General features: G+C 25.6%; 2 protein-coding genes, 1 long non-coding RNA gene and 2 pseudogenes across 5 annotated transcripts; 2 read left to right on the forward strand and 3 right to left on the reverse strand.

Moving 5' to 3' along the window:
• On the forward strand, positions 1 to 2,365 carry LOC113558763. Of its 2 annotated transcripts, XR_003405696.2 has the most exons (5): positions 1 to 170; positions 235 to 452; positions 649 to 778; positions 1,066 to 1,195; positions 1,483 to 1,512. It is a non-coding gene; the product is annotated as an uncharacterized LOC113558763 (long non-coding RNA). The 2 variants fall into 2 exon arrangements; XR_003405697.2 differs by lacking the exons at positions 1,066 to 1,195; positions 1,483 to 1,512 and adding an exon at positions 2,310 to 2,365.
• A 2,724-nt stretch (positions 2,366 to 5,089) lies between these two features.
• LOC113558333 lies at positions 5,090 to 6,647 on the forward strand (annotated as a pseudogene).
• Positions 6,648 to 6,831: 184 nt separating this feature from the next.
• On the reverse strand, positions 6,832 to 8,227 carry LOC113557085 (inhibitor of growth protein 4-like). 2 transcript variants are annotated; one of them, XM_026962390.1, is made up of 6 exons: positions 8,130 to 8,227; positions 7,835 to 8,073; positions 7,664 to 7,772; positions 7,487 to 7,588; positions 7,177 to 7,415; positions 6,832 to 7,006 (listed from the first exon to the last, which is right to left on the reverse strand). In XM_026962390.1, the coding sequence occupies exons 1-6, from the start codon at positions 8,164 to 8,166 to the stop codon at positions 6,905 to 6,907; spliced, it is 828 nt and encodes a 275-aa protein (XP_026818191.1). In that variant the 5' UTR covers positions 8,167 to 8,227; the 3' UTR covers positions 6,832 to 6,904. The 2 variants fall into 2 exon arrangements, with proteins under 2 accessions (XP_026818191.1, XP_026818190.1); XM_026962389.1 differs by having other exon boundaries at positions 7,487 to 7,591.
• Positions 8,228 to 15,554: 7,327 nt separating this feature from the next.
• On the reverse strand, positions 15,555 to 17,416 carry LOC113558332 (high mobility group protein 20A-like). The gene is made up of 6 exons (XM_026963797.1): positions 16,923 to 17,416; positions 16,724 to 16,843; positions 16,537 to 16,658; positions 16,276 to 16,407; positions 15,857 to 15,916; positions 15,555 to 15,563 (listed from the first exon to the last, which is right to left on the reverse strand). The coding sequence occupies exons 1-6, from the start codon at positions 16,957 to 16,959 to the stop codon at positions 15,555 to 15,557; spliced, it is 480 nt and encodes a 159-aa protein (XP_026819598.1). The 5' UTR covers positions 16,960 to 17,416.
• Positions 17,417 to 22,885: 5,469 nt separating this feature from the next.
• Positions 22,886 to 24,983, reverse strand: LOC113558814 (annotated as a pseudogene).
• Between the last annotated feature and the right edge of the window lie 744 nt (positions 24,984 to 25,727).

Below are 25,727 nucleotides of genomic sequence, written 5' to 3' on the forward strand. Positions count from 1 at the left end.
TATTTTTGCAGTTTTACATTTATATTATGGGTATATGATCTTCAGCTGTAAATTGTTTTCAAATTTTTTGTAATAAGAATGAAGTTTGTCCGTTAGTTTTTTTCCATATCTGAATTAATCAGTGTTGGCCGCGTACTAGTTGTCATATATAAATTTTAGTACTTCTTATGGTGTGTTGTAGTGTCATTTTATAATTCATTTATAAAACATATTTAAAAGACTACATTTTTTCAGATGACAATACAGCAGTTTACTCAAGGAATGGAGACGCATGGATTCACTTATCTCACACGTGGGAAAGTATCAACATCCTACATTAATGGACTGGAGGAGGTCGAGAATATTGCAGGTTTAATGCAGTCTACGTATAATAGTTACTCAAAGTAATTAAAATTCAATTGATAGAAGTGCATCAAAAAGATGGTGTCATGAAACCCTGACCATTACATAAAGTAAATGATTCTAATTTTCCATTATTGACTTTCATAATTTTCCAATAACCTATTACTTTATAAACATTATACAACTCAGTTGTATTTGATACTTTTGACTCATATAACAAATTCATAATTAAAATGCTTATAAAACACTGAATTCTCAAGTTATTCTCCAACCATTATACGAATTTAATTGACTACATATTTTTAGAAGGCAGTACGGCAGATCACTCAAGTCACGCTGATACATGAATTCACATTTCTCACGCGTGGGATAGTATCAACAGCCTACGTTGCAAATGAACTAGAAGATGCTGAGAATAATACGTGTTATATGCAATGTACGTGTAATGGTTATTGAATGTAATTGATAGGAAATGAATAGTAATGTAACAACAGTTTAGTGTCATGAAACCCTGACCATTACATTAAGTAAATGATTCTAATTTCCCATTATTAACTTTCATAAATTTCAAATAACCTGTTACACTATAAACACTATACAACTCAGTTGTATTTGATACTTTTTACTCATATTACAAATTCATAATTTAAATGCTTATAAAACACTGAATTCTCAAGTTATTCTCCAACCATTATACAAATTTAATTGACTACATATTTTTAGATGGCAGTACGGCAGTTCACTTAAGGAATTCTGACGCATGGATTCACTTATCTCACACGTGGGAAAGTATCAACATCCTATGTTGCAAATGGACTAGAAGATGCTGAGAATAATACGTGTTATATGCAATGTACGTGTAATGGTTATTGAATGTAATTGATAGAAAATGAATAGTAATGTAACAACAGTTTAGTGTCATGAAACCCTGACCATTACATTAAGTAAATGATTCTAATTTCCCATTATTAACTTTCATAAATTTCAAATAACCTGTTACACTATAAACACTATACAACTCAGTTGTATTTGATACTTTTTACTCATATTACAAATTCATAATTTAAATGCTTATAAAACACTGAATTCTCAAGTTATTCTCCAACCATTATACAAATTTAATTGACTACATATTTTTAGATGGCAGTACGGCAGTTCACTTAAAGAATTCTGACGCATGGATTCATTTATCTCACACGTGGGAAAGTATCAACATCCTATGTTGCAAATGGACTAGAAGATGCTGAGAATAATACATGTTATATGCAATGTACATGTAATGGTTATTGAATGTAATTGATAGGAAATGAATAGTAATGTAAAAATTGAGATTTGTTAAAAATGTTTATAAAAATTTTGTAAACACCTTTAGTTTGTTATTATTACTGTTAAAGATTGCTCTAGCTATAAAATTCTCTTTATTTTTATTACTTGTGTCTACGATAAATTTGATGTATATTATAAATTCATATTTTAAATGCTTATAAAACACTGAATTCTCAAGTTATTCTCCATCCATTATACAAATTTAATTGACTGCATATTTTTAGATGGCACTATGGCAGATCACACAAGGCATGCTGAGACATGGATTCACTTATCTCACACGTGGGAAAGTATCAACATCCTACCTTGCAAATGGACTAGAAGATGCTGAGAATAATACATGTTATATGCAATGTACGTGTAATGGTTATTGATTGTAATTGATAGGAATTGAATAGTAATGTAACAAAAGTTTAGTGTCATGAAACCCTGACCATTACATTAAGTAAATGTTTCTAATCTCGCATTATTAACTTTCATAATTTTCAAATAACCTGTTACACTATAAACATTATACAACTCAGTTGTATTTGATACTTTTTACTCATATTACAAATTCATAATTTAAATGCTTATAAAACACTGAATTCTCAAGTTATTCTCCAACCATTATACAAATTTAATTGACTACATATTTTTAGATGGCACTACTGCAGATCACACAAGGCATGCTGAGACATGGATTCACATTTCTCACTAGTGGGAAAGTATTAACATCCTACGTTAATAATTGACTTGAAGATGTTGGAAATAATAACGGATTAATGCAATGTATGTGTATTGGTTATTGAATGTAATTACTACTAAATTAATAGTAGTGTAACAATTTAGATTTGTTAAAGATGTGAATAAAAATTTTGTAAACACCTTTTGTTTGTTATTATTAATGTTAAACATTGCTTTAGCTATAAAATTCTCTTTATTTTTACTACTCGGGTATGTGATAAATTAGACGGATTTCACTAATTCATATTGTAAATTGTTTATAAAACACTCTAATATTAAGTTAATGTTTAAAAAAGTTGTCCAAATGATTAAATAAATGATTGTATATTAACATTATTAACTTTCATACATTTCATTTAGCTGATACTTCATTAACACTATATAATTTGGTTTCTTATGATAATTTTGATGTATATTTCAATTTTATGTTTTTTACCGCTTGTAAAACATTCACTTCTCAAGTTTGGTTTGGTTAGGTTAGCTTAGCTTAGTTTCATGAAACCCTTACTATTAGATATTGCAAATTATTCTGATTTACCATTATTATCTTTCATATGTTTCATTATAATATATGTTTTTTTATGATGATTTTGACGAATGTTACAAATTATTTTTTTTTTCCATATTGAAAAGCAGCAATTTTAAGTTATTGTACTAGTGTATTCTTATTACTAATTATTTTACATTAAAAGTCAACAAAACATTCTGGTAGATTTTCACTATCATTAATTGCTTATCAATTCGCATTCATACCACTTGGGAAATTAATTAAAAGGTACTCTTTATTAATTTTATAATAATGGTTTTAGGTAATTTAAGTGTAATTGATTGTAAATTAATTGAAGTGTATCAATTGAAATTTCTTAAAAATCTGAATAAAGGATTGGTAGTCACCTTTTACTTTGAATTTTTCATTCTTAAATTTTTTCTTAGTTATTAAAATCTTTTTATTTTTACTATGTTTATTACATTATTAGTTTTAAATTTAACCATTCTCTAATGTAATGTTATTAAATTTTGTTAAAATGTCTCGTAGGCCTTAATCTTTTTCATGTTTGCAGCTACATGGTTGTTATTTACAATATAAATACTTATTACTTAAAATAATATGCACCTACAAATGCATACACACACATATATATATAGATATTTCATGATATCAATAGCTGTTAAAGTATTTAATTTTTTCATAATTAAAACCATTGATTATAAATACTATATAGTACTCTTTTTAATTAAGATTAAACGGTAGGTTGATACACTTTTTTACAAAAATATTTCATTAATTATTAGTTTTATGATAATAACATTTATTACTTTTATAGTATATTATATCAACTTTGAACTTTAGTAATTCAAAATGTGATGATTACATCTATATGCAACAATAGGTACTGAAAAATGTAAAACAATAAAAATAAGATCCATAATATAAATATTTATTTATACCCTAAAAATAAATCTTTATATTATTATTATAAATATTCATTACGTATTGTATAAATAATAATAATAATATAATACGTATAAATGTTTTTTATCATAAAAAAATAATTAACAATGTTATTCATCGTATAAATAAGTAATTTTGTCTAAATTTTAATAGTTTCAGTATCGTAGTAAGAATTATTAATGTGGAATCTTGTATTCAATTGTCAAAACTTAGATAAAAAATCAAAGTTTTTTTGAATTTCTATTTACAAAATAGTTTTTATATTTTTGGCAATTTTGATTTTTATGCATTTGAAAAAAAATACAAAAGTTATGCCTATGTAATTTTAATATTTTTATACATTAATAAGAACAACTAATATAAAAATTTCTTTTGTGTTAAATTTTCAATAATTTTGATCCAGCAAATTATTTTTAATTATTATTTCTAGAAAAATAAAATAAACGTGTCTCATGTTTATAAATAGCTCAATAGAGTCAAAATATTTTAAAAGTCTTATCATAAATAGACAACAATAATTTAAACATTTGGTAAAAATGTAAATTATCTATTCAAGTAGTTATTTGTTTTTGAGTTACACCAAAAAAACATAATTGATTTTGTTAAAAATAAATTTGTATAAAATTGATTCATAGAATAAAGATTATCGGGAATTTTTAGTAATGACTTTCTTAAAGTATAAATTAGATCCAATATGCAATACAAAACCATTTCAGTTTAACTTTGAGCTTTTTATCGTGCACACATATACAAAAAAATAAAACAGACATAGTTGTAAATTTAATACATTTTGTATTGATCACTCTAACCAGAATCTAAAACATACCAATATAAATATATGGTATAAGGTATAAATACATACTATTATAACAATTAAATGTCAATAATATTAATATTATTATGTATAATTTAATTTGCATTAATATTAATTTTGGCAAAAATTAATCAATTTACTGTTTTACTAGAAGCAAAATAAATTACTTTAAAAGCAATATAAATACACGAATACATCATAAAATATTACCTTATTTAATCTAGAAATACTATTATTATTATTATTATATAGGCCAATAGATTGTCTTCGCTCAGAATTATTTAATTTAAATTTAACACATACTTATATAGTGGTCAGTGACTGACTCAATGACAAGATACATTTGACACCTACAGGTTTTGTACAGACTAGTACAGTAGTGATTACCTACTTACTTACCCAATGATTATTTTATAAAGTACTGAGAAATGTCTACTTTTGATCTAAAATGTACCCGCCTACCAGAAACCTCTTTTAAGGTTGATGGACGAAAGTGGGAACATATTTTCTACTAGAAAAAGCGTTTGCGTTTCAATATTTCAAACAAAAATACACAATTACACTATAGAAGAATGTTTCTTACAGTGATAAATACATTTTGACTGTTCTCGAGCATAACGAGCATTCAAGTGTAGATAAACAAACAAGTATTCGACATTTGTAGATATTACATTTAGATAGTACCTACTACCTACCATGATAGTAGAATAGATTTAAATATTTCCATTTATTTAATATTAATTTCATACTTTTCACAGTGTTCAATGTTCATTGCTCATAATTATTAATTACTCTTGCATACTTAATATTAATTATTATTAGTCCCTTATTTTTTATGTTAAACACCTCAATGTTATGAAACGCCTCATATTTATTTGTTTTAATGTTTTGTTATTTATTATTTTAAATATTTTTTGATTTTAATTAAATATTCTAAGTGGGCATAAAAAACGCCTTACATATTATTTCCAGGCAAGTTTTTTTTATTCATTCTAGGATGCACATTGTTCGTTTTGCATCCAATGACATTAAAACAAAACACTTCACCAAATGTATTTAGAATTAAGTTGCTTATACTTGTCATATCAGCTGTAAAAAAGGTAAATCGTTGAGATGTTATACGTTAAACATGGGCTCAAACTAAAGGAGACTTTAAAACATTATTTAATGTATCAAAAGACAAATCTTTAAATGCTGAAAAGCTGATTCATGAAGACTTATTTGAGGTAGATGAAAAGGATGAGTTTAAACTACTCACTCGTTAAATAATTGCATCATTTTACGGTGTATATCATATAAACTTTAATTATATGTTAAAATGTGATGAAGATTCTTTTGTCAATATGGCATTAATTGTCAATGAGCTAGAACATAGGCCTAAAAAAAGATTCTACTGGGGATATTTTGATGGTAATGCAAACAATAAAAAAAAGAGGTAAATTTAAAGAAACTGATTGGATAGCGTGTGATAGATATGGTTTGAAGAGGCTATGTTTTACCCAGACATTATCATCTAAATAGTGAAGAATAGAGATTACCTAAGGTAAGTTGATCATAATAGCATGATAAAATATAAAGTAATAAGAAAATATTGATATTCAGTTAAGTAAATTCATTATGACGTAATAGCTAACCAATTATAACGGTTGTATTAAAATGATTGATTAACAATCCTAATTTTTGTTGTCTATTTTTCAGTTTCTTTGCTAGTGAAGAATGTTTTGGTAGGCGCTTTGTTAAGTCCATTAAATATTACTAGAAAACATGACCGGCGATTTGATACACAATGATATTGTCGCGCATGTCAAAATGATCAATTAGTAACACATAAATGTAGTCCTGTAATGATGAAACTGCACTGGTCAAACATTATTCAGACTTTAAAATAAATGTGATAGAGAGTTCAAAAATATGGCTTCCTACGAATATAACTAGTCAGTAATGCCATCTAAATGTTGTGTTAGAAATTTGTCTTTAATTCCATAAATACATTATTCAACATAAAAAGACTGGTATAATTATTAATTTAATACATTTGAAAATTGGAGTTTGCTTTCAGTTTTGAATAAAAAAAAAGTATATATATAAATCAGCAATACAAATTTTATTCTTATTATGTAATTTATGACAATATTACAAATTACAAAAATTTCAATCATTTGTTCTTACGCCATAAGAAAATTAACATACATTATACATTAATTATATGTATATAAAAAAACTTATTTCATTTTTAATATGTATTATTTTTTCTTCCTGTCTGTTATACATTTAGGACAGAACCATTTTCCTTTAGGCTTGGTAGTTAATTTGACACATGCAAAGTGGAACCATTCAATAGGACACTAAAATATTAAAAGTACATAATTAATAAAATATGATAAAAAAAAAAATGAAACCATATTTACAATAAAAATTAAAAATGTTATATTTTTTTCAATGGTTTAAGTATTTAATAAAATGTATAAAATAAAAACAATAAATAAATAAATAATTAATAAACTAAAATTCTTACATCTGGATTATCACAGCCAATCATTTCACCATAAGAAACTTGGTTGCATAAACAATACGTTGGTTCATTTGGATCAACGGGCATATCCAATACTTCTGCCGAGTGTGCAACTCCGGCACCAGTAAGGGAACTAGTTTCTATTGTAACATGGGTTACACTATTTGTAGGGTTTGTTGGATTAGTGACAACATTATTTAAAGGTGTTTTACTAGGTGCTGCACTTGTTGTTTTAGTAATTCCTGAAAAATGTTGGTAATTATTATACAAGGAAATCAACTTAAATATGACTAAAATTTTTTTATACACAAACCTTTTTTCGGTTGTTTCTTTTTAGATGTTTTGTTTGGAGCTGTTTCTTCTTCACTCGATGCACTCTTCTTTTTAATTTCTTTGTCTTTAATCTTTTTACGTCCTTCTGGAAGCAATACACATAAAGAAATGGCCAAATACATTGGAATTATAATTTGATATAATGCAAAACACCTACGTTTTTGTGAATTGTCTTCTATATTTCTTGTAGCACTAATGACTCTGTCTTGAATTTCAGCTTCAAAGCGTGCTAAATCTGAATCAAATTTTCTGACATGTTTATCTACCTGTAAGGTACAATGAAATAGAACATTTTTAGGATAATGTTAATAATTCAAAATCAACATACCAATTCATAAGTTTGTATAGCCAATTGAACTTTATCATCACCATATTCTTTAGCTTTGTCAAACTGACGTTGTATGTTGGTCAACATTTCGCGTTTTTTATCTGCTGTGTATCCCTTGACATTTGACATATATTCGTCTGTCAGTTTGTCAATATTGCGCATCAGTTGTTGAACTCTGGAGTCGAGATCTCGCATCAGAGTGAAGTTTCGTTGTAACTCAATAGGAAGATTCTCTAAACCTAAAATATAACTCTGATAATACCTCGTTTAAATGCAAAATCGAAAAAAAATTTACCGTCCAAACAGTATTCCAAGTTAAGTACAGAAGTCATTTTTGCTATTTTATGATTCAGCTGAGAATTATTGAAGAAAAAAAAAATAAGTATAAGATACTCGTAAACAACAAACAGGAATTTATTAGGATTACATTAACAATAACCCAATAATTACTAGCCCTTACAGTGCTACCACAACAGCGAGTCAAAAACGAAAATTTTTCGTTCAAACATTCATTTGAATTTTAATTCATAATACATTTTAAAATATAGAGTTATTGTAACATAAAATATAATGTATAATAAAAAATACTATTCTCAAGTTTAATATAATATAATATGACAAGCACTAAAACATAATGTTCCGGCAGAGCTCACGCATTTACACCTTTATAAATGGAAGGGCAGGTGATGTTTAGCAAAATGTTAAAATATTGAAGGGAACACTTTGACCAGTATCGAGATATAAATTTTGAAATTGAGTAAGTCTTCGATTTAGCCAATACCCAAAATAATGTTGTTTAAATCGTCTAGTTTCAGTAAATGTTTTATGGTATTTTTATTCAATTATAATTTAATATTATTAAAATTATTTTTGAAGAATGGTAAAAAAATAGAATAGAGCAAATTTAAGTTATCGAACAAGTATATTCTTTAGTTACACCATTGATTATAAAGTATTAATAATCAATGATTACACATATTTTATATTCAAATTCAACAAAATATTCTGGTAGATTTGTAGTATCTTTTATGGCTCATCAAAATTATTATTTCTTATCATAATTATTATTTCTTATCATCTGTTATGAGTTTATATTTCATATCTTTTTGCAGTTTTACATTCGTATTTTAGTTATTTGATTTTTAATTGTCAATTGTTTTGCAAAAAGAATTGAGTATGACTGTTAATTTTTGTTTGATTGTTTCTATTTCTGAATTGTTCAGTGTTGTCCATGTACTAATTGTCATATAAAGATTTTCGTTCTCCTTATGGTGTGTAGTAGTGACATTTTATCCTCCAATCATTATACATATTTAACTGACTACATTTTTTCAGATGTCAGTACAGCAGATCACTCAATTCATGCTGAGACATGAATTCACATTTTTAATACGCGAGAAAGTATCAACATCCTATGTTGGAAATGGACTAGAAGATACTGATAATTTTAATGGATTTATGCAATGTATGTGTAATGGTTATTGAATGTAGTTGATAGTAAATTAATAGTTGTGAGACAATTTAAATTTGTTTAAAATGTTAATAAAAAATTTGTAAACACCTTTGGCTTGTAAAATGAATTATTAGTTGAAGTATTAATTACTTTGATGATGTCTTTGAGAATTCCTTGTTTCATCTTCATTTTGGAGGCCCATCTGCATAATGATGATAAACCAGGTAATGGATAATGTAGTGAGTTACAGGCATATAAGAAGGCACGTTGACTTAAACAGCTCAATGTAAAAGATTTGGAAATTTCATCAGACCATATAACCTTTTTTTTTTTTTAAGTATTAAGTCCAATTGATTTTTAGTCAAATCATTTGATACTAAAGATTTGACTTCATCCTCTGTTTTTAATAACTATTTAATGATTTTACTAATATTTTGTTTTCATTTTTAGATTGTTTATAATTTGAGATCATTTCATTTAACTTTTTTTTAAGATCATGAATCTGTCTTTAAACATGTTCAATATCTGTAGCTAGCAAATTTTCATTCAATTTTTTTTGAGATTGATACATATTAGGGTTTTTAGTAAAACTAATATCAGCTTGTATTACTTTTTTTATGGTAAATCTTAGAGTTATTTGATATTTTGTAATAAATATATTTTATTTATTAAATAAAGTTATTAATATTAAGATTTGTGTAAATAAGTGCCTGTTGTACAGATGGCCCTTCTTCACTTAACAAACTTATTAGCTTATTGTGGTGTTTTTTATTCATACACAAAGAACATGAACTTAAAGAAGTTACATTTGGAGAAGATAATGCTATTTTTTCTTTTATACTTAAGTTTATAGATGGTATTGCTGGAAATTAAGCTGGTATAACAAAATATAAAGACCTAGCAAATGAAAAATAAAAATTATACCAGTTCAACATATAAAAATAATTTTATATTATTACAAAAAAATAAAATTAATTTAATAATTTAAGAATAAAAAAATTAACAATAATGTAATGTACTAAAAACAAGAGTCTCATCACAATTTACATAAAAAATTTTAAAACATTGATTAAAACTGTAATTATTTTATTTCCTGCCAGGTGTTTGCTATACCTTACATGGTTGTATAATTTGTTAAAATTAATAATAACTAAAATAAATTATAACTTTTAAGACAGTTACAAAAATGTATATAATTAAATATTTTAAACAATGTACTATTTATACTATTTTAATTAAAGTATTTTTACTATATTAATGTACTTTAAAAATTTACCTATTACTTTTAGAATACTTTTAGTAGGTACACCAAGTCAATTACCTTAAGATTTACTCATTCAAATTTTGATTTTGCTACTTCAACATTTTCAGAAAATGTATATGCTAATTTAGTTACAGTAAAAAGGAGATTGACATTTGAAAAATATTAGTTAGCATCCCCACAAACTACTCTTATTTAAGTAGTAAAAAAAAACCTCAAGAAAATTTTTTTCTTTAAGTATAATATTTTGAAGTTCCAAAAATCAGATTTTGAACTGCATACTTAATGAATTCCAGTGGTTAGTATAATCAATATTGCTTTTGACTTACCACAGTTTTTAAGTTTTTCTTGGTTGGTACGCCAACCTATTCTATTTTAAAATTTAATTCAAAATCATTCTTTGTAAAATGTTCTGAACATAGAAAAGATGTATCAAGATTAAATTGATCGGCTTTTTTACATTTAAGTACCCACATTCTTCGTCTCCCATCTTTGGAGAATGTAAAAAATGTATAAATATCATTGCCTTCTTTTATTAATTTATACTTATTATTTTTGCATACAGATTTTCTATTTATAATTTTGTTTAGTTCATTTTGTCATTAGAGTCGCCAATAATATTGTTTTATAAAAACAACACGTTTCAACAATTAAGACGATTTTTAATAAATTTCATATGAAAAACTATTGTTTTTAATTTCTCTACCATGTATATTATTCTTTATTATTGGTTTAGATTATATGATATTTTATTTTATTTCAGTATTTTAACAATACCAAAACCATATTCTTTGTAATATACTAATCAAATATTTTAGTTTATTGATGTTAAAGATTAAATTGATACGTACAGTAAAACGTATTTACTATTTATTTTATATTTTAAATTAATAAGTACCAATTTACTGTAATTGGGATACACAAATAATAAATAATAAATTCCAGGATGGTAGCAGCATATTATTATATTTCAAATTTCATACTATTTTGTCGTCATTTTGTTATCTACCACGCGCCTGTTAAATATTCCCCATCCAACACGATTGAACCTTCTATTTATATTAACCTAACCTATTTAGTACACGGTACATATATTATGAATGAAAAACGTTTAAAAAAAATCTCCTCAAACACTGTTTTAGGCACACCTATACATGATTATATTTAACTGAATATCTACTTTAAAACTAAAGTAGTAGATAAACATACTTTTTATTTAAGTTAATCATTTTGAAGATCAAATCTACATTTGCATGTAGAAAATTGAATACTTCACTAGTACCACATAATTGAATGGATTCAGAAATGTCTACATTAGATAGGTAACTTTATTATGAATAAGTTTCAATAATAATAGTCCTATAAGTTTTAATTTTTTAGCACCAAGTAATTAATAACTATTACTTAAGTGTTAAACGGAAAATATTATAATTATTAAACTTTAAATTTATGTTAACTACCTAATTAAAATACATTGTCTTGAATTTAAATTAAATACCTAAGCAATTTTGATTACCTTTCTACATAAACCAACTCATTTTTGATATTATGTACTTCTCTTTACAAAGTAAAGGACAAAACAAAATGCAGACATTTTTCAGAACTGTTTATACGAACAGAAATAATATAATGTGGATAAAAATATCTTCTAATATTTATTTTAACAAAATATAAAATTTTACATCTACACAGTGCCTAATCGCATAATATCATGCACCCAATAATAATAATTAGTAAATTAATTCATGAAGAACTTAGTATAGTTCACAAGCTTATTAAGAATATGTCAATGCAAGTATTTATTTTTTTTTTCGTAATTCTTGAGGATTTGACATATTGGTTTTATACGTCATTATTATTTTAGTTTATACATGGCTTTAAATATACAAAAATCAATGAGTTTTATCATTAACATTTTAATAAAAATGAAATAATTTATATGTTGTATCCTCAAAAATAATATTCTCTATGATTTAAATAATAGGTGATTTTTCTACGATAATTAAGAAACATAAAAAAAAAATATTCTTATAAATACTCGATATAATGACCATATCAATTTATAAATATTCAACGACTCTAAACCTAATATACTATTAAGAGACATGCGTTTTTAATAAAAATGCAAAAAAAAAAAAAAAAATAACTTATTCAATTCAATGTGAAAATAATAGTGGATATAGCAGATAACCAATATAATAAATAATATTTGGACTAAAGGAAAAAATATGCTATTGCATAGAAATCCAAACCCTAATAACAACAAAAAATCTACATTAATATTATACTTTAATACAAATAATGTACAAAAAATAGATATATTATATAAACATAAATACATAGTATATATTAAGTATTATATTTTACAGTTACTTAATTTAATTTTTGTCAATATTTTACATTTTAAGTATATCTTAAAGAAACACCTTTTCACCATGACAAACACGAACCACGCACACACACAAAATATTCCTGAGCATATTTCTGCTTGAGATTAACTTTTACAATTATTTTTAATATCGGTGTACATTATAATATTTACGATCACGAGTATCAATGTAAATTCAATAATAAAATAAAATTAAAATTAAAATTAATGTAAATAATACATCTTTTATTCAATTTTCCACTACATACATACCTCACTCAATGGATTTTCTTTGTTGTTTGAAATAAAAATTATATCACATGAAAATAATAAATAATATAAAAAAAAAAGCGTAATTTGATAATTTATGACGTAGCTATCCATAGTCATAGTAAATCCAAATTAGAAAGAATTTTTTTTACATTTTCAATCCAAAAAGGATCAGTATCAGATGTAAAAAGTATAGGTAAAATATAAATCATAAATGTGTCAATATTTTTCTTGGTAGGTGGCTCAATATTATCTAAAAAAAAATATGTACATATTTTAAGTATAAATTATAATAGTTATAAATTTAACTTATTGCAATAATTAAACAAGATTATACATAAAATAAAATGTTATACAACGTCCTAGAAACTTTAGAAAGTTAATCATTTAACAACTTCTAATTTATTATTCATTTTGCGCAGTTTACAAAGTAAACAAAAAAATAAAGACACAATTTGTCATTCTTAGATGATATAAATGATGGGAATATTTATTTTTATAGACTATTAATATAATACAATTTGATTATATAATGTGATAAACTGATAAATGTATGTAAAAAAAAAAATGAAAAGAGAACTTCTTACATACTTGGCATTTGTCTGTTTTACTCATTTTATGAGTACAAATAAAATATTACATTATACCAATAGTCTAATGAACAAAATTTATCGATTATGATTAAGTGAATGTTAAAAAGTATATTTCTTTATCATAAGCAAAATTCAAGAACATTAATAAAAACAAAAAGTTATCATGAAATATATTCTTATATCAGAATTTCCTTACAACTGTGGCATAAAAGTACTTTATCGAGCATTATTATTTATATGTTTAAAGTTAAAATAACCTAATAAATAAATACACAAAAAAAAAAAACATGGGTAACAAAACAAGTAGTTTACATGGCCTGGCCGTTGAAAGTTTAACATAGCTGTATATATAACAGAGCTGTATAAATATTAATAGGTACCGATGCAAACAAATGTTAGTTTTAACCTAGTGACCTATTTGGAATAGTACTGCATAGCAAATCGTGAAATGTTTTCAATTTATAGAGAGAAAACGCCGAAAAGTAAAGAGACATGTACCAACCACTAGATTTACTTTTTCCAACTAAAAACACATTAATATTATTATATTAATTATCCAAAAATTTAATGGGTAAATGTATATATTTAAACTGGATTTAAGAAATGAAAATTGGTCAACATCTTGTTACTTAAAAGTGTGGAAGTATTATACTATGAGCAGTTAGAACTTTAGATAAACGATCCTTTGAAAACTCTTATTCATTATTAATTTTACAAAAATAAAAGGGCTAACTAAAATAATTTAGATGAAATTTGTTATTGTTCGATGATCTTAAGATTTTGCATAGTTATTTTTCAATATTTTTTGGATAAATATTAAAATAATAGAAAAAAATTAATTAATTTTATCAATTTGAAACATTTACCCGGAAACGGAATGTCAGCAAAAGCATCTAAAAGCAAAGATCGTTCAATTTCAGTAAGTATATGTACAACAGTTACTTCTTGTACTTCGTCCATTAACATATCGTAGAAGTATGTTGGTGCACTGTCTGCAGCTAGAAAAAAATAATAAATGATAAATAAATAATAGTAAATAAAATTTACTATTAACGAATACCAACCATTATTGAAGATTAAAAATTCATCAGAAACTGTTGGTATGTCATAAACTGTGTTAAAGTTATTATAAGATGGTTCTATTTTTATTGATTCTTGTTCCTAAATAAAACAAAATACAGTTATAAATAATTATTAACAAATTTTTAATTATATAAAATCTTAATTTTTAGTACATATTTTTTGATGCAACAATTTTTAATTAAAGTTTTGATAAAAAATTAACCTTTTTTAATTTCGTATTAACAGATGGATATTCTTTTTTTAATTCTTGTTCCTAAATAAAACAAAATACAGTTATAAATAATTATTAACAAGTTTTTAATTATATAAAATCTTAATTTTTAGTACATATTTTTTGATGCAACAATTTTTAATTAAAGTTTTGATAAAAAATTAACCTTTTTTAATTTCGTATTAACAGATGGATATTCTTTTTTTAATTCTTGTTCCTAAATAAAACAAAATACAGTTATAAATAATTATTAACAAGTTTTTAATTCTATAAAATCTTAATTTTTAGTACATATTTTTTGATGCAACAATTTCTAATTAAAGTTTTGATAAAAAAATAACCTTTTTTAATTTTGTATTATCAGATGGATATTCTTTTTTTAATTCTTGTTCCTAAATAAAATAAATGCATAAACAGTTAATTACTATTAACATTGAATTTGTAATTTATAATATCATATAATGTTTTCTATCTGACTTTACTAGTGCCACTGGTAACATAAAAAATTATTAGTATTATTAATATCACAAGTGTCATAAATAACCCATATTCCAAGTAATGATGCAGTGTTAATTCTATCTCTATTCTTGCAGAAAAACAACACGGAGTATTTTAATGCTTTAGCAAATAATACAATATTAAGAACTCCCGTGGAGTGTGGTGTATAATATTAGAATATAAATAAATGAAACAGATAGAAAACACTATTTATTTGTGATATATAAGTATCATACAACTATTTTTATTTAAATATTTTTAATATAAAAAAAAATGTTAACTAACCTTTTTTAATTTGATATCACCAGGTGATTTCTCTTTTTTAAATTCTTCATCCTCTTCGTCCTTAATAAAATAAATACATAGCTAGTTAATAATTATTAACAATGAAGTAACAATTTTATAAAATCTAAATCTGTATTCAATATATTTTTTATCCAACTATCTTCATTTAAAGCACCAATATGAAAAAAATAAATAATATAACTTTTTGAACTTTATTATTATGAAATTATTAGCATACAGTAAGATCAATTACTGTAAATTATTGAAAATAAATCATTTATATAATAGGTGAATGATTAAAAGGTTTCACTAACGATAATTTAATATTTTATAAACTGTGAACTAGAATGTCAAAAATATTATATTAATTTTAACACATACATTTTTTGTGAAAATAAAATAATTAATAATCAACTAACTTCTTGGATTTGGGTATTAAGTTTTTTCTCTTTCATTTTACGTTGAATACAATTTTTATATGCATTTGTCTTTTTATAAGCTGCAACTAATTTTTCAATACATTTTGAACATTCAGCTGCTAAGTGATATAGCTAAAAAACAAAATTAAACGTTACAAAATTTCTATAAAGAATAGTTTTTTAAATATTTATTTCTGTATTTATTGATGAATAACATGACGATTCTCTTTTCTTCTCTATAATATGTTATAATATAATTACTTGTTTTTTATCTGTTGACAACCGGTTCCATTCAGTATTAACTTTGGTTATTTCAGCAAATGATAAATTAGGATTTTCCGAACGAAATCGTTTGCGTCTGTCATTTAAAAATTGTATGTATGCTGTAAATATAGACAACTATTTAATCTATTTTAAATAACTAAAAAATGATAATAATTAATATTACCAGAATCTGGAGGTCTTGGAGCTGTTTTGTCGCGTAAACATTTTTTACGTTTTTCACCTTTTACATTATTCTTATCAACTTTTTTAGGTATACCATTTTCAATAAACGTATTATTTTGATCTATTAAATTTAAAAATTAAAACTAGTCAATACGTATCAATAAAAAAATACGAAATTATAAATATAAGTAGGTACTAACCTAATTTGTCTATAGACTCGGCGTTTTTAGATTCCATAATACTTTTAATAAATCGACCAAATTTACCTTACTAAGACTAAGCATGCAATTACTATTCATACAAGACTTTTATCATTAGAAATTCTGACGAAATTCAAAACACCGTAGAACAGTAAAAAAAAAACGATCGTGAAAACCGTAAAATATTATTTTTTACACCAAAAAGCTCGATTGCAACCGAGTGGAATGGCATACACACTGGAAGTGTGGTCGGTCACGTAGAATACGGATCAATACACGTTTACACGATCTCAATATTTTATTGATATTAACTTTTTAAATTTTTAAACATAAAGACATAATATGAATACGGCATTGCAATTTTCACAAAACACGCTTTAAGGGCATCCTTACCAGACAAAGAAACTATGGTTTTTACTCGCACAGAAGCGGTAAGGAACGGTAAGGAAATCGACATTTAAATAAGAGAGAAAACCGAAAAGAGAATCTGAGACGCTGTAGTACAGCAGCCGCTGTACACGGTTAACAACGATATCACTTGTGTACTTGTGTTTCCAATCGTAAAAAAGTAAATAGTCATCATGTATACGACTACCACGGTCATGTTATATAAGACTGTAATCATACGGCTGTAATCGACAATCCTTAATTTCTATCAATACACCTTGCTCCGTGTTTTTATCGTATTTACTGATAGCAGCGGTGTGATAAGATCGTACGTGAATACGTGTTGCGATCGTCGACCTGTGTTATTCAACAAGACGAGAGCTGGTTCGTACTATCGTTATTTCAGTATAATATGTTGTTTTAATTTTTGTTTACGACTTTACGTTATGGACTTCCTACGACCTACCTATGATCTACATCGAAGTATCGAAATCATTTATCCCCTTGGCTGTTTAAATTATCATGGCTCTACTTCTATAGTTCTCAATTCTTTGCTCCATATCATTTCGTGTAAATTAATCGTTATTATACATTTATATATACGACTGTCGAATAAATGTCTGCAAGTTTCAGTGGTCGTCGATCATAGCAACCCAACAAGACCGACGCATTAATCACGATGTTTGGTATTAATTTTTTTTTAGTTAATAACTATTTAAAATGGGTATAACCAAGCAATACTTGCATTATGTTCCGTTGATAAATGTCAACTTTGTTTGCCATACCGACTGTAACATAGTCTTTGTTACGCTAACCTGTATTTCTGTTAGATATGTTGCTGTTAGTGCTCGTGATAATGTCATAATTTGGGATTGCGGTTAGAAAAATTGCTAAACACGTATTATAGTGTAGTGGGCCAGCAACTGGTCGTCGAAATAAAAAAGGGTCTAAGGTAGAAAAATGATTTTTTCCATTTCTGAATTGTTCAGTGTTGTCCACGTACTAGTTGTCATATAAAGATTTTCGTTCTCCTTATGGTGTGTAGTAGTGACATTTTATCGTCCAACCATTATACATATTTAACCGACTACATATTTTTAGATGGCTGTACAGCAGATCACTTCAGGCATGCTGAGACATGAATTCACATTTCCAACACGTGGGAAAGTATCAACATCCTACATTGAAAATGGACTAGCAGATGCCTATAATAATAATGGTTTTATGCAATGTACGTTTTATTCAATGTTTTGTAGTACAATTTTTCTTAGTCCCCCAGATATTTTTCATTTTGCTACTACTAGACAGTCACAACATTGATCACTATCAGTTACTGGAGGGCCGCTGGATTGAAGTAATCATACTGTTTATTTATAGCTGTGTAATTGTGCAAGGTGCTAAGGTGTATGGTCCTTTTAGGTTCCTGTCTGTATACCATTTGACTTTGCAGGCCCTGTCTTCTAAGCCTCAATGTTAATAGCAAAACCAAACGTTTTATCTTATTATTTTTATTTTTAACCTATATAATTATTTTCCAAGCTTAATTTGTTTTAAATTCAATCTCAAGTAAAAGCTCAACAATAAATTATTGTCGTTCAATCCTTTTTGTTTACCAGCGGACATGATATGGATAACTTTTATCTATATTTATTGTTCTGATTGTTGTATTTAATTGAAAAAAACATTTTTGATTTGTAAATACATTCATTTATCAAAGGTTTTTATAATTTTGAACTTTTAGCATGGTAATTAAATTCATTTTTTTTTCTTTGTAGCTATGTTAATTATTCAAACATTGCTGCAAAAGTTGTAAGGAGAGTGTTGAAACCAGAACTCCAAGCTAATGCAAGCAAACATGATGGAACACATGTAAAATTTATCCCATGGGTTAAGGGAAAGCCATCCAGTAAGTATTATTATTTTTTTTTGTATTAGTAATAAACAATCTGTACCTTAGGGCATAATAGGTTTATGTGGTTAAAGTAAAATACATACAAATTAATAATAAAATTAAATATTTACAGGCAAAACTTGATATGAAAAATCATCTACTTATGATACTCATCGATTGAGTTTATTTTTTTGTATAATTAAATAACTATACTGATAGTGCATCTGCCTTTATATTAATTGAGAGGAGGGAGGTGAAGAAACAGGTCACAACACCATGTACTTTTCAGATGTTTCCAGGAATAGTATTTTTTGCGAGATTTGGTTGCTGTTTGAAGTAAGACAATTGTGGAAGCGTTGATAATAATTTGTAGCTTCTTTGTGTACTAATTTTAATTTTTGATCAGAGTGAGTAGTGTGGTTAGAGACGCAAGGGGGAGCATTGAAAAGTTTTTGAGTGCTATGTTTTGAAAAGTTTGTATTTTATTTATATTTGATTTTTTTTGCATTACCCCATACTGAATACCATATGTCCAGACTGATTTGATCAAAGAATTATATATGAGCAGTTTCATATTAATACTAGTATATTTATTTTAGTTAGGAAATGTTTTAAAAAGGCGTTGTCAAAGGTTAAGGTTTAGTTGTTTAGTTTTTTTTATGCTGAGCCTAGGTTAGTAACACAATGTTTTAAGTGCATATAAGTGTATACTTTAAAATATTATATCCAAATAATTGAATATCGTTATTAAATTATTAAATTTAATTAGTCTAAATCTAAAATTCTATCAACATAATATATTATCTATAGTTTTTCCTAATTTCCCCATAGGTTTTGGATGGTTTTTTTTTGACAAAAGTACAATTGTCTTCTGGTAATTACTTTTGAACCAAAACGAGTGCAAAGATTTTGCAGATTTTCAATGATGCTGTTAAAATCTAAAATTATACACATGTTTAAGTAGACTTCTGCCATAAAATATTTCTTTACATGAAGTGTCAAATTATGAATCATTAATACAATTTAAAAACAAAAAATATTTAACAAAAGTGACACATTCAATGTTATAAGTAACATTGATTGTAATATGAACAATATTATAATGAATATAACAATATTCATTTTTCTAGTTCAACTGAATGTAATTTATTTAATAAACAAACATACATATTAATTTACATCAGTTATAATTATGTATAATTATAACCAACATTACAAATTAGTGTTTTTTTTTATGTAATAAAGCTGAAAAAATCTTTTTTTAATAAAAATGTAAGATTATAAAATATGAAAATAGTGTTATATTTATTAATTTATTAGTGTACTTTTTTTTTTTAATAAACATTTATTATTAGCTGATCAAAAATATTGATTTGATAGTAACAATGTTTTTTTTTTTGTTTCAATATTTAAATCTGTGTTTTTGGAACTTAAAACTTATTATATCAACTATCTAAATAAATGGGAAGTTGTTTGAGGTACTCATAGGTATATTTTAAATAGTAAAAATAACATTAATTTAAGCCAGATGCAAATAATTTTGATTTTCAAGACAAATAAATTATTTATTGTTTAATAAATTAATATATTGCAGAGGAGAGTTCTAATAAAGAAGACACATCTAATAAATTATACTAAGGAATATTGCTGCTGTTTTAAAATTGTTTGTTATTAACATGGTGGTATTTCATACTATGTTATTTTAATTATAAATAATTAACTCAAATTTTCAACATTTATTAATATACTATTCAATATGTTAAGACAGTTCTGTGCATATTATGAGATATCCACCAAATTTGCATCCTAATTTGGTGATACAGTAAAAAGTTGATTAACCGTCACTCTGTTATCCGTCATTGGTCAACGTCAAAAAAAAGTTAATGATGCGATCATTGAAATTTTGAATGATGATTAAATTATTTTTAATGTCATTGCCGTTGATGACGATTTTAAAGATTCAGTGATTCACTTAAAACCGCCAACTAGCCACACAGAAGCAGAAGCAATGTTATTAAAATGCATTGATTTATTTGAGATACAAGAGGAGGTAAATGCAACGTAGGTCTTAATTCTTCGTAAAAATGTAAAATACAAAACGTGGCCATTCAAAAAGCTCGTGCCTCAAAGAAGAAAAAAACCGAAGACGACAGATTACTTTGTTTAGTATTTTTTAGTATAGTATTATTTTTGTCTGCAAATTACATTGTAATTTACGTAATTACACAAATATTTACGTTTATTGAAAAAGTATGTTTTGTATTATTGTATTTCTGTTATCTGTCATTGTCTTGGTCCCGATAGTGTCGGTTAAAAGAGTATCTACCGTACATGCCTATTAGTAAGTAGTAATGTATTGAAGAATTTAAAAATATAAAAAAAAAATTTGTCCTAAAAATGTATATTAACAAGTATACAAAGGTATGATATAAAAAACAACTAAATTATAAATACAAGGAGCTGTAGTGGCGCCTCTCTTGTTCAACTGTACATATCAGACCAATCCACTACCACTGGTAACTTCATCGATGATAAAGCCATCTTAGCCCACCACCACGAGGCATCCAAGATCTAACTTAATCCAAACGCATCTTTTGATATGCTCTAGGTGTAATAAAAAGAGTGGAGATTCAAACTCAACGAGTTAAAATTCATCCACTACCAATAACACTCAACAACCAACCTCTCCCAAATTTCCAAAATGTTTGTTACCTAAGTCTATACCTAGATCACCGTCTCACATGGGCTATCTATATATACTACAACTAATATTTCTTAACAATATTGTCAAGAACAGCTTTGCCCCCTCCTTTAGTCCAAACATGTCACTTCATATTAATGGTGCACAATCTTTCTTGAACCACAACCCACAAAAATTATTTATTTAGACAATACGACCCCCCTCCCTTTCTACCAACATTATGTAAGTGTATAATATATATTTACTTAATAATCTTATGTACACAATTGTATTCATATAAATTAAATTGTTAATTATAAGCAATTTATTAAATTATTGACAACACCCAGATCGCGCAAAGCTGCTCTACATAGTACAATTCTTATCTACAAACTATTCCTCAAATTCATCTAGTCCTATGGAATTTAACTCTGGGTTTCTGCCAAAGTCTCAAATATAAATAAAATCCAAATGCCTCTGATAGATAACTAAAGCTCCTTAATATATTTTGAATGATAACAACTCTTCACAAGGACCTCCTCATTCTGACAGTCAAAAACATTGCTAAAATTCTATACAAATGCTTCCACTTTAAACTAGCAAATCACCAAAACCCCTTAATAAAAAAAACCTCTCTTCCCGAACAATCCCATGTGACCCTAGCTGATGTTGACTTATTAGTTGAATGGTTGACTAACCACTACTACCCACTCAATAAAATACTATTATTGAATAGTTACTTCGATCAAGCCAACCAGCCCTCTTATATAAGAGAGGAAACCTCTTCGTGTATTGTGCGCACTAAAATAAATATGACAAAAAAAAATATATAAAATATTTTCTTTTATTTTGGGTTACTGCCCATTTAAATATAAATATTTAACTCCAATAATAAACCAATAAAGTATATTATATGTCATAAAACTATAGTTAAAAATTTGGCAACATCAATAAATATTTCCAAAAATAAGCATATAACAATAAATTAAGGTGACTAATAAATATCTTGATCAATTTAAAATTTAGTTGTTTGATTTAAGAGTACCATCATCATTTAATAAATGGTCATTAACACATCTTGGACCACTACCTAATTTAGTGACCATGATATACTTCAAAAGATCTTTATCTTTGGGTTTAAACCCATATGGTTTTACCTGAAACAAATAACAAAATAGGAATTAAATAATTGACCAAATCATTATAACTCAATGAATAACAAACTTTATACGGTAATGTTGACACAATTCCTTGTAAATATGAAGAATCGGGTTGTTTTGATGGAAAAACATTAACTAATTCTGACATAAATAAATTCAAATCATTTTGCTGAATAAATAAAAAAGCATTTGGGCCAGCATCAAATGTATAAGAAACCTAAAATAGTAAAAAAAAAAACCATAAAAGTACAACTTACAACAACTTAAATATCATAAATGAGGTTAAAAAAGAGCCCTATACTTTGATTTGGCCAACAGCTTCATTATAATCATGAACAAAAGATATAATATCATGTGATACTTGATTTAAATAACACAAGGAGGATATGTATCTAAACAAACTGCATGAAATTGGTTACTATCTCGCATTGTAATTTCAGCAAATTTTTCAAAATTTTTATCTGTTATAGCCTAAAACAAAAATATAGCATTCATGGATCTATGATAAAGTGTTTCAGAAATATTTATACTTGAATGATTCTTTTGTTCTTTCAGGTACACACTTTTGAACTCTGTATTTAAGTAATTCACTTGTTTTTACTGCTTGTTCATTCCTACAGTACTACTAGTTTTTTTTTGAGAATCATAACCTAATAAAATATGAATTATAATTTCAAAAAGAGTTTATATTAGTTTGTTCAGCAAGAGAATGCACAGATTCTGCACAATCCCCCAAGTCAGCCATACTATCAAACTGGTTTACTTATGGCTAGGTATCATCAGGGAATGTGCAGAAAAACTGATTTTGGTCAGTTCTCTCACAGGACAGACTATAGTTGGGTGTGTTACATTAATGTTGTAATACATTTTGAAACAATATAAGTATTTATGAATTCCAAAACGTTTGGTATTAAGTAACGTTAAAACTGTATTTACTAGATTTAATTTTCTATCAATTAATAAAACTTAATTTTAAAGTAAACTCAATAGTTTGTTATTAAACAAATATTGTTAATTAATATATTTCACATAGAATGTATAACAACATTATTTTAATCAAAAATTGTAATCTTCAATGGTAGCATAGTTAAAATTAATAGATAATAAAGACCTATTTTACCACTAGTATGATAATTTTCAATTCTGGCCAATGCGTATCTGCAGCAATTTGAACTGCAGTAGAATCTGAACCCTGATCATCAATACCAGCCTTCCAATGAACAAATCCTCCATAAATACTTCTACATGCACTTCCACTACCTGTCTTGCTATAGAGGGAAGATCTTCATCAACCAAGCCAAAAGCGTTAGCTAATGTGAATACTGTTAAAAATAACTTTTAAACATTTTTAAATATTCAATTGATATGATTTTAGAAAATTTTCAAACCAAGACATGCATAACCAGCTGCTGATGAAGCTAGTCCTGCTGCAGTAGGAAAATTATTTTCAGAGCAAATCCTTATATTCCATTTAGCTTCTTGACTATTTTTACCTTTTCGTATTTTGATCAACTTTCTTACTAAAAAAAATATATTTATGTATATATACACACATTTATTTTGAATCTTTAATTTTTTTTTTTAATGTTTTCAAATTCATCAATAATTTTATTATTTTTAGTAAATGTATAAATAAAAAATAATAAGAGTTATTTTTATAAAAATATAGCATTTTTATTGATAAATGGTACAATATAATATTTTGAGTTAAAAAAAGAATGTATAATCCTACAAACAAATAATAAATAAATTCATTGCTCGGCTCAGAATTAAAAATATGGATGTAACAAATCTATAAAAGAAACTGAAAATGGTTTAAAACTAAATAAAACTTACAATATAATATAAAAAAGTATTGAATATATTTTAAATTTATGTTATTAGAATATAGTCTTACTTAAATGAAAGCATTTTTTCAGACGTTCGTTTGTTTCAATAGGCATAATCCTGAAATGTTATAATCGATTAGGTCGTTAAGGATCAAATATATATATATTTTTTATTGAAATAAACATAATACGATTAACTATGAATATAATATGGCAGTCCTATTTTGATAATATTATGATTTACTTATAATTCCAAAATCAATCATATTCATAATTTCAATTAAATTTAGATGTGATAAATTCAATAGAAGTAGTGCTGTACACATAATTATTTTAATTATGTAAATAATGACCAATTTCATGTTTATAAATAATTAATAAATATTAATTACTAGTCTGTCATGTATTTTTTTTAAAACAATTCAATTGAGGTTATTATAAAAAAAAAAATTTTATTGAATGTTTCCCATAATTAACTAAATATATAAAACTAATGATTAAATTTTAACTATTGATTATATTTAATTGCAATTGAGTATACATATTAATAGAAGAAAATAATATAATCCATAACTCATATGTTATTCAATTACATCAATTAAATAGTTTCTTTTAGTTATACACATTGATATCTATTTAGATATAAACCCAACAGTACAATGTACAAACATATTAAATAATTTATTTATTATTTATTGTTAAATATTAATAACCCGCAAATCATAAATATTACTGAAATAAATACATTTAAATTAATGCAAATATTTAAATAAAACATTATTTTTAATTATGTAAGGTAGATGACATTTTATATAATAATTAATCTCATCATTCAATGTATTACTTAAACTGAACACA

This window comes from Rhopalosiphum maidis, chromosome 3, assembly GCF_003676215.2.
Source record: "Rhopalosiphum maidis isolate BTI-1 chromosome 3, ASM367621v3, whole genome shotgun sequence".
NCBI lineage: Eukaryota > Metazoa > Arthropoda > Insecta > Hemiptera > Aphididae > Rhopalosiphum > Rhopalosiphum maidis.